This window comes from Geotrypetes seraphini, chromosome 8, assembly GCF_902459505.1.
Source record: "Geotrypetes seraphini chromosome 8, aGeoSer1.1, whole genome shotgun sequence".
Lineage (NCBI taxonomy): Eukaryota > Metazoa > Chordata > Amphibia > Gymnophiona > Dermophiidae > Geotrypetes > Geotrypetes seraphini.
Window position 1 is genome coordinate 90,473,118 of NC_047091.1, and position 10,547 is coordinate 90,483,664.

The following is a 10,547-nucleotide window of genomic DNA, read 5'->3' on the forward strand; positions in this document are numbered from 1 at the left end:
AAAAATTTTTTTCTACCCTTTGTCGTCTCTGGTTTCTGCTTTCATTGCCTTTTCACTCTCTTCCATCCAGCATCTGCCCTAAGAACATAAGAATTGCCACTGCTGGGTCAGACCAGTGGTCCATCATGCCCAGCAGTCCGCTCACGCGGCGGCCCTCTGGTCTAAGATCAGCACCCTAACTGAGACTAGCCCTACCAGCACACGTTCTTGTTCAGCAGGAACTTGTCTAACTTTGTCTTGAATCCTTGGAGGGTGTTTTCCCCTATAACAGCCTCTGGAAGAGCGTTCCAGCTTTCTACCACTCTCTGGGTGAAGAAGAACTTTCTTACGTTTGTACGGAATCTATCCCCTTTCAACTATAGAGATTGCCCTCTCATTCTCCCTACCTTGGAGAGGGTGAATAGTGTCTTTCTCTACTAAGTCTATTCCCTTCAGTATCTTGAATGTTTCGATCATGTCCCCTCTTAATCTCCTCTGTTCGAGGGAGAAGAGGCCCAGTTTCTCTAATCTTTCGCTGTCCGGCAGCTCCTCCATCCCCTTAACCATCTTAGTCGCTCTTCTCTGGACCCTTTCAAGTAGTACCGTGTCCTTCTTCATGTACGGTGACCAGTGCTGGACGCAATACTCCAGGTGAGGGCATACAGTGGCATGATAACCTTCTCTGTTCTCTTCAGTCCAGCATCTGCCCCTTCCATTCACTGTCTGTCTTTCCCTGCCATCACTCCTCCTCCTCCCCCCCCCCCCACCAATTTGGTCTGGCATCCATCATCTTCCTTCTGTTCTCCTCATGGTCTGGCATCTCTGTCCTTCCCTCCCCCCCTGTGGTTTTTAGCATCTCTCTCTTCTCATTTCCTCCACTCAGATCTGTTATCATTCCCTGCTCTCTCTCTTCCCTTTTCTTCTCTGGTCTTCCTTCTCTATTTTCTGCCTCCATCTAAATTAAAATTTTCTTACTATTTAGTCCTGTTTCCCTCTTTTCACTGGGTCTACCCACAGCTTGTCACCCCTTTCCCTCATCCCTCCATTATCTTACTATTTTCTTCCCCCTTTATTTATCTCCTCCTTCCATCCAGTATGTGTTCTTTCCCCACTTCCATTCAGCATCTGCTCTCCCCTCTCAACTGACATCCATCTGCCTTCTGCTCTCTCTCCCTTCTTCTCATTTCCATCATCTGTCCCCTTCTCTATCTCTCTCTCATCTCCTCCATTCCATCATCTGCCCCTTCTCTCTCTCCCCCCCCCCCAACTTCCATCATCTGCCCCCTTCCCCTCACCTTTGTGGGTCACTTTCTTTCCCCTGAGGATGGCTCATGTCAGAGGGGAAGCTTTAGTCGAGCAGAACCGCTTGCAAGGAACAGTGGAACTTACTTGATTGATGTCGAGGCCCGTTGCCGTTTGAAGGGAAAAAAAAAAAAGGGACCTGCAAAGGCGAGAGGAAGGGTGACCTCCAGGAAGCTGCTCTTTGCCTTCCTTCAGCGGCCCAAGAGTCCAGACCAACAGTGGCAGCTCTGTGTACTTTTAACTTCGGCACAGAGCTGCCCCTAAGCATCGATGATGCGATGTGGGCCGGCCTAGCAAACTATGGGCCTCATGAAACCGCGCTAAACTACTGCTTAGGGACAGCTCTGTGCCGAAGTTAAAAGTACACAGAGCTGCCGCTGCTGGTCTGGAGGTGCGGAGACAAGGCAGGAGGCAAACGTGGTGGAAGGCAGGAGTCCCGGCGAAGGCAGGAATCACGGCACAGCGACTGCAACAGGAAGTTGCAAGTCAGCTGACGCTGGCCTTTCATTGCAGCGGGGACCGAATCCTTCGCGGACTGGCAAGATTTTTTTGCGGACCGACACCGGTCCGCGGACCGGCGGTTGAAGAACTGTGCTTTAGAAGAGCCATATCAATTGGTTCAAATGGAGGCTTCATCAGTTGAGTAAGGACAACATTGAGATCCCAAACCACAGGAGGCGGTTTGAGAAGAGGTATGACATTGAAAAGTCCTTTCATGAATTTGGAAACCACCGGGTGAGCAGAGAGGGGTTTTCCTTCAATAGGCTGATGGAAAGCCGCAATTGCACTGAGATGGATTCGGATAGATGTAGACTTGAGGCCAGAATTGGATAAGTGAAAAAAGGTAGTCCAAAACAGAAGATAAGGAGGAATGTTGAGGCTCCTTATGATGAGAAAAACACCACGTTGAAAATCTAGTCCATTTTTGGTGATAGCATTGTCTAGTGCTTCCTAGAAGCTTCTAAAATATCTCGTACAGTTGGAGAAAACTGAAGAGGGGTTATGTTGAGAGGTACCAAGCTGTCAGGTGTAGAGACAGCAGGTTGGGATGAAGCAGAGATCCTTGACTCTGTGGAAGCAGAGAAGGAAAAACTGGTAGAATGTATGGCTCCTTGCTGCTGAATTGAAATAGAAGGGAGTATCAAGTTTGTCTCGGCCACGGAGGAGCGATTAGAATCATGGTGGCATGATCGTTCTTCAACTTGACCAGGGTCTTGAGAATGAGAGAGAATGGAGGGAATGCATAGAGAAAGAGATTCGTCCATTCCAGAAGAAATGCATATGCCTCGAGGCGAGGAGGAGAGTATATCCTGGAGCAGAACTGAGGCAATTTGTAGTTGTGGGGAGCTGCAAAGAGGTCTATCTGAGGCGTTCCCCACTGTGAAAAAATGTGATGAAGAGGCAAAGAATGGAGAGTCCATTCCTGAGGTTGCAAGTTGTCCACCAAGCAATTCTTTGCCCCTTGAACGTAGACAGCTTTGGGGAAGGTGTTCTGGCGGATTGCCCAGTCCCAAACCTCCAGAGCTTCTTGACAAAGGGAGGCAGACCCTGTCCCTCCCTGTTTGTTGACATAATACATGGCGACTTGGTTGTCCGTCCGAATGAGGACTACTTTGTCGTGAAGCAGATGTTGAAAAGCATGGAGAGCTTTGAGGATTGCTCTGAGTTCCAACTGACTGATATGACACTGATGATCCGTACTGGTCCAGAGGCCTCGAGTACGGAGACCATCGAGATAAGCGCCCCAAGCATAGGTCGAAGAGTCTGTCGTGAGGACCTTCTGATGAGGGGGCGTTTGAAAAAGCAAGCCTCTGGAAAGATTGGAAGAGAGCATCCACCAACGGAGAGACTGCTTAAAATAAGGAGTGACTGATGTGTCAAGAAAGTGGATCGCAAACCTGCGTCCATTGAGATGCTAGGGTCCACTGAGGAATTCTGAGGTGAAGTCTGGCAAAAGGAGTCACATGCACTGTGAAGGCCATGTGACCTAGGTGTGCCATCATGTGTCTTGCTGAGATGGAAGACTGGGAAGACACTGTATGACAGAGTTTAAGAAGAGCTTCCAGACATTGTTGTGGGAGGAATGCTCCGAGTTGGACAGTGTCCAGAACAGCTCCAATGAATTGTAGATTCTGTGAGGGCTGAAATTGGGATTTGGGAAAGTTAATTTCGAATCCCAAACTTTGTAGGAACAAGGTAGTCCGTTGGGTCGCTACAATAACCCCTTGAAATGTGGAATCTTTGATGAGCCAGTCGTCGAGGTTGGGAAATACCTGAAGACCATGGTTCCTTAGAACTGCTGCTACCACTACCAAGCACTTAGTGAACAATCTGGGAGATGAAGCCAGGCCGAAGGGCAGCACTCTGAATTGATAATGCAGATTTCCCACCCGAAATCTGAGATATTGACGGGAGGCCGGATGAATGGAAATACGAGAGTAGGCCTCCTTGAGATCCAGAGAGCATAACCAGTCGTCCTGTTCGAGAAGGTGATAGAGATGCCAGGGACAACATTCAAAATTTTTCTTTGACCAAAAATTTGTTGAGAGCCCTGAGATCCAGAATGGGTCGCAGATCACCCGTCTTCTTCGGAACAAGGAAGTAACAGGAGTAAAAAAACCCTGTTCTGCTCTTTCAGAGGAACTGGTTCGAATGCATGGAGACTAAGCAGAGCTTTCTGAAGAAGAAGGGCGATCTGGGAAGACTTGGAAGGATACTCTCTTGGAGGAAGGTCTGGAGGAACCTGAATGAAATGAAGAGAGTATCCTTCCCTGATGATGGTAAGTACCCAGAGGTCAGATGTAATTGTCGTCCTTCGATAGTAAAAAAGATGGAGATGACCTCCTATAGGGGGAAAAGAACGCAGAGTCAGAACGGTGGAGGTTATGCTCTGTTGTAAACAGTCAAAAAGGCTGAGTAGCCTTAGGTGCAGCAAAAGGTTGAGGTTTTTGTTGCTTCGGAGGCTGCTGTTTTTTAAGAGGTGGGCGAGTGTAAGGAGCCGTCCTCGGAGCAAAATGCCGTTAATAGATAGGAGCAGGGCGTGTAGGTTTCACAGGAGCTGGCTTTGGCTTAGGTCTGACAATAGAAGCAAAGGATTTCAGACAATTTCTTGGTAGCTAAGCGGTCTTGAAGATTAGGGTCCATGTCAATGGTACAAAGCCAGGCAAGACGAAGCCTAGCTAGAGCAAGCAGCTGTTCGGGCCGACAACTCGAAAGCATCATAAGATGACTGGAGGAGATGCAACAATCAGAGTTGAGATAAAGAAGCAAAGACTTTTTGAAATTCAAAATGCTTTTGAGTATCCAAATAAGTCAAGAACTTTGGTAATAGAGAAATGAGGAACTCAAAATAAATAATAAAATGAAAATTATAATTGAGGACTTTAGAGGACATCATGCATTTTGATATTTGCATTGTACGAATTTGTCCATCGGTTTCCCTTCCAGGAGGAACGGTGGCATAAACCTTGGAAGGATGGGACCTTTTCAAGGACTCAACAAGCAGGGGGGATTGATGAGATAACTGAGTTGTTGAACCCTTTGCGATGCACAGTTTTATACCTAGAGTCCGATTTTCCTGGAACAGTTGGTATGGTATAAGGTATCTCCAGGCATCAACCAAAAGTCTGATTCAAAAGCTTATGAAGAGGAAGCTTAAGTGGCTCTGCCGGAGGTTGAGGAAGATGCATGACTTCAAGATACTCCTTAGAGTATTTGGAGTAGTATCTAATTGAAGATTCAAGTCCACAACCATCTGACAAAGAAAAGATGAGAAAGATAGCTGATCCGCCAATGCTTTGCCTCGAGAAGGACTCGAGGACGTTGAGGTAGCCTGGGTCGAAGATGAGGCTTCGGCATGAAAAATGGCATCAAAAGATTATGGAGACTTGGACGAGGCAATCGAAACCGCTGCATCCTCGAGGTTCGGCATTGGAGACCTCGATTGAGGAGTTGGTGTCGAAGGAGGAAGAGATCGAGGCTTCGTTGAAGAAGGTCGTTCTTTAGAAGAAGTACCATGCCTGGAAGTATGCCTTGATGAAGACCTCGATCGTCGATGAGAACTGTGCCTGGAAGCAGATCTCGAAGATTGAAGAGACTTCGCCTTGGAGATGGAAGCAGCCAATGGTATCAAAGAATGGATAGGACTGGAGGCTGAAGATCGAAGCTCCGGAGGCTTGGTGGAGGAACCTCGATGCACTCCCAAAGACTCTTCTCCTTGTATAGAGTGTGAGGATTCCTGCCGAGGCACTTGTAAAGATTCTGCTCCTTGCTTTACGTGCTTGGATGCCAGACCAGACACTTGCAGAGACTCTGCTCCCTGCAAAGAGTGTGTAAGCTCAGACTGAGGCAAAGGAAGCGGCTTGACCTCGCGAGAGTCTGCTGAATGCTCAGGCTGGATGAGAGGAAGAAGCTTCGGTCCCATATTAGTAAGGAACTGAATGAATTGCTTCTCCAATATGGTCTGGAAGAACGCCGTCAAGGATGGATCCGCATCTGAAACTGGACCACCTGCTCTGGCTGGAGGTTCCACCAAGGTAGTGCGATTGTGCTTCGACTTGGAAGTCTTAGACACTTTAATCACTACCGCTTGAACTGTCTTCTGAGCTATCTGACCTGAGGAAACGGGGGAAGATACAGCAGATGTCATCGAAGAGAGAGCTGCTGTAAACGACGAAGGTCTGATGAGGCTCGAGGTGGAAGCAGTCGAAGCAGGAGGGGCCTCGGTCGAAGGTGAGGTCGCCTTCGAAGTTGATGGATCAGAGGAAGAATCCATCCCAAAGAGCTTATCCACCAAAATACAACGATGGTTGAAGGCTTGAGGTTGAAGCGTAGCACAGCGCAGGCACGACTTCGGTTGATGTTTTGGCTCAAGGCACTTGAGGCACCGACGGTGTGGGTCTGTAAGAGAAATTGTACGCTGACACTTGCTACACCTCTTGAAGCCCGTGACAGTCTGGGACATACATAGAAGGAAAGATAGCCGCTGCAAGATCGAAGCCCACAGGCTGCGGCCGAACAGCCTGTCCCGGCAAACAGACGTTAGATGAATTTCTTTTTTTTAACTAAAAATGAAAGAAATAAAATAAGAACAGCGATTCGTGAGGAAAAAATACAAACCGTGGTTCAGAGAAGGCATGAAGTAACGAAGTTAACGCAGAGTCAAAGACGGACTTCTTGGCTCCGCGGAAAACTGAGAACTGAGGAGACGCACCCTACGCTGGGCAGGAAGGCACTCGCGCATGCGCGGTGCGGCCGACTCGAAACTTCTAGTTTCTTCAAGCAAGTCTGCTTGTGAGGCATCCGCATCCAGGCTCCGTCGATGACATCACCGATATGTGAGAATAGGCTGCCTGCTTGTCCTGGGATAATAAAGATTAAACTCAAGCAGAACAAACAGAGTGGATCTCATCCCAGAGTGAAAGGAGGTGAAGCATGAAAACAAAACAGTGGGCTTTCTACAACCATTGCAGCTGATGAGGATTTAACTCACTGGTCAGAACTACCAGTCCTGCAGCACAAAAGAGAGCTACATCACAAGTATTACATTGGTAGATCTTAAAACTTTACCAGAGTTTAGTTGTGTCACTTAAGATAGTATACAAAGTTTCATCAAAATCTGTGATGGTGAGGTGAGGAGCCCTAGGCCACTTGACATGGAATGACCCCCATGATTTTAATAGAAGTCATTTTTCTCCTAAATTACTGCATTTATATGGTAACCTCACCTTAAAGGCATACAGTAAGCAGCTTCAAAAACACACAGCTTTCTGCATCAGCCTCTCAGAGAACCTAAAACAAACTTCTAGTAGAACTAGGATATAAAATAGCGCCATTCAAAAGTAATACTAGGGGGAATTCTGATTAACAGCACAGCTCCTCGCTCCCACAGGATGCATAGAATTCTGCAGGCCATCAGTTGCTGTTGTCGCCTCCCCCCAAGAGAGATTGTGCAGTATGAGAATGAAGTGCAGGTCAGATCACTTCCTCCTCTTTCCAACTTAGATCTACATGCAGTGATACTATTGCTCCTGCAAGGAGATCTAAGGGGGGGGGAAGCAGCTAATGCCAACTGAGTACAGTACTCCCCTGATATTCACGGGGTTCCATTCCAGGGACCCCCGCGAATGTCAAAAAACAGAGCAAGATGCGACAGGTAGAAAAGTCAAGACTGTGCCACTGGGGGTGGGGGTGATTCAAGCTTGAGGATGTGCATAGAAAGGGTAGGAAACAATGATAGCTGTGAGAGAATGAAAAAATAAGGTGGGGGGGAGAAAGTTGGAGATATTTGCATGGAGGAGAAGACAGACTTGGAGAGAGAATTACAGTTGGAGTGAAATAGAACTAGGGAGGGAAAAAGCATGAAGAAATTTTAAGCCTTATGGAAGAGGAAACTGGAAAAAAAACAAACAATGCAGTTTTGTTAAATTAATGTTGGGCTCAGAATTTTAACATTTTTCACAAATTTCCCCAAAAGTAAAGTATTGGGATGACAGAAAGGGACCCTGGGTGGCACTGAATACAGACTAAGGCCTATAACAGCACAGAAACTCCAACAGGCAGACTGTAGGAGCCAAGTCACCATCTGTTGGCTAATTGGACCAGTAGTGAGGACTTGCAAATTTTTATACCGATACAAAGTTTTCATCCACATCATATCTCCAATAGTTACTCCTACAGAATTGTACAGTAGTAATTTATAATTTGCTTAACACTCATACAAAAAATCTACATGGCGACAAGACAGATCAAACCATGAATAAAATGGTGACCATGGAAAAGGGAGTTACAAACGTAGATAAAAGAAAGCTAGGATTGAGAGCTTTCTACCCCTTGGTTCTTCAGAACAAGAGAGCTTATGGGAATCAACAAGGAATCAAGGAAAGGAGCAGCTCTTCTGCAATATAAATTTTTAAAACCCCAAATACTCTTTTGAACTATTTTTCATTAGTTATTATGGGCTATTTATTTTGCATTAAGTATAGTATCAAATGTGACTGTCTAAACAGAATTAATTTTCTGTATAGCATTTTATAACCCTTACAAAAAAAAGCAACTATTTGTCAAAGCATAAGGAAGTTTTAATATTTTGTATGGTAAAATATAATGTAATAGAATTTAGAAAACGTTTCAGTCCACATCTTAATATGCAGACGTTAACAGCAATTTTTTTTCTCTAGCCAATAGATATGAGGCCTAAAACAAGCGCGCTCAAGAACAGCCTCAGTTGGCTGACCATCTCTTACCAGTAAAGCAGCTAAAATAATAGTTACTGTTATAAAAATTTAATATCCTTTAACTAAAAAATAATAATTTCAAAGTTAAGTCTAGAGCGCTAGTGCTATTACTTGTATAACAAAAAAAACCAAAACGTGGTTAATAACCCGACCCACGTGGTGGCCTCTAGGGCCACCACCACCCAAAAATGCACTACGTTTTTATTATAAATAGCGAGGACGTGCTATCATTTCATTGCCCACCTCCAGGTCAAGATTCACTTCCTTTATTTCTGCGCAACCTTAAATTAGATAAGGTGACCTCACTCTTTGGGGAGTTTTTATAATAACGAATTAAAGACATGCTCACCTTTCGGAGTCGCTCCATCAGGGCGCTCTTGTTACCGCTACTATCAGCGTTTCTTTTTTTTAACTCTGCCCTCAAGTCTATGACCCGCAGATCGCTCAATTTTCGCGTCTCCGGGCTGCCGTCCTGTGCCGGGCTCCCTGCTTCAGCCCCGCTCCCCTGTTCCGCCGCGCCCTGGTTCTCTGACATTATCTCCTCCCACAAAGCGCACTTAAGCTACCAACAAAGTAACTCAATTACTTTTTACTCGCGGTCCGAAGGTTAAAAAAAATATGCTCGTAGCTCGTTTCTCGGCGGGTGCTTCTCAGATCTCGCTCTACGCCGGCCACCCCAAGCCGCACGCGATTACCACCGCCACAAAATGGCGCTCGAGCAAAAAGCGCCAACCTACGCACACACAGGCCTACATGTGCCCTCCCCTAATCGCCAAAACGCAAGCGCGAGATCTTAACACAAATCACGCTTGCGCGAGTTTGTGGCGGGAGATGTATATTGTATACCTCCTAACTCCCTCCTCCTACTCCAGAGTCCAGCTACCCAACTAGAGACGGGAGCGAGCGGGAACTTTCCATAATACGCGGGCGTCGCCATATTGCAGTTATACGATTGGGGGATCCTTTTTTGTTACCAAATATTTAACTAAGGAAACCTGAGCAAGCCAAGTTAAGGCTAGGAAGAATTATGCCTTCCTCCTCCTCCCCCCCCCCAAAAAAAAACCGATATGTATAGATATATATTTGCTCTTAGGTATTAGAACAGTTCAAATCAATCGTGAATATCCCTGAGCGTCGGTTTATTAAACCTTTCTAATAAAATCAATTTCCCTAATGTACGTTTCCATTTTTAAGTCACTGAAAAATCACTGAAGACCACAGAAGCTAACCTGAAAACAGCTGCTGTTCTGTCCTTCGGGGATTTCTCATTTTATGTATATGGAGAAATAGTAAATCTGACCATTAACGTTGTCACTTTCTGACGTTTAAAAAATAATAATAATAAAAAGAAACCAAAACGTTATCTGCCTACTACCCTGCAGATTATTTCCATCAGGTAAAACGTATGTACTAAAACATTTTTCATTTAAACACATACATGGACGTTGACATCCCCCCCCTCCCGCGTTTCTTATAACACGTACATTTTTCTCTCTACATGTTTTTTTCTGCCTTTATCTCCCCACGTTTTTTCTACTCAGACTTTATTTCTTTTATTCATCCCTTCCCTTCATGTCTCACAGCTATCCACCTTTTAGATCCAACGGAGCAAGGACATCACGCTCTATTAGTAACCTTCCTCTTGCCAGCTCTCTTGGAGATTAAAAAAAAGCGCATTTTTCCCAGCCTGCTTTTAATACCGAGACCAGGAGAAACTCGACCCCTCTCAGAAGCCCTAGCCCTAGCCCTTGCCCCTCCTCCTCATGAACTCCGCCTCACCATTGACATTCTTTGACTCTTCCAACCCTGTCCGTCGAAAATCTATCTTGTGTTTTCTGTTCCTTTGCTTTGCTACTTGTGATGCCATAAGTCAGTGGTCTCAAACTCCAACCCTTTGCAGGGCCACATTTTGGATTTGACGGTACTTGGAGGGCCTCAGAAAAAAACAGTTAATGTCTTATGAACAAAATGACAATTTTACAGGAGGTAAAACTCTTTAAAGTTTATAAATCTTTCCTTTTGGCTGTCTTA

General features: G+C 45.7%; 1 protein-coding gene across 4 annotated transcripts in view; it reads right to left on the reverse strand.

Annotated features, from left to right (window-relative positions):
* The window catches only part of LOC117365648 (scaffold attachment factor B2-like), a 265,886-nt gene extending 255,657 nt beyond the window's left edge, over nucleotides 1-10,229 (reverse strand). The window contains exon 1 of one of the 4 annotated variants that reach the window (XM_033956261.1): nucleotides 10,108-10,229. Coding sequence is in view for 2 of the 4 variants with exons in the window: in XM_033956259.1 (XP_033812150.1) it covers nucleotides 8,866-9,051 (186 nt within the window). In the remaining 2 variants the exon portion in view is untranslated. Of the gene's footprint in view, nucleotides 1-8,865; nucleotides 9,265-10,000; nucleotides 10,018-10,107 lie in introns of those variants that run through there. The other 3 variants (XM_033956262.1, XM_033956259.1, XM_033956260.1) reach the window with 3 other exon arrangements.
* Between the last annotated feature and the right edge of the window lie 318 nt (nucleotides 10,230-10,547).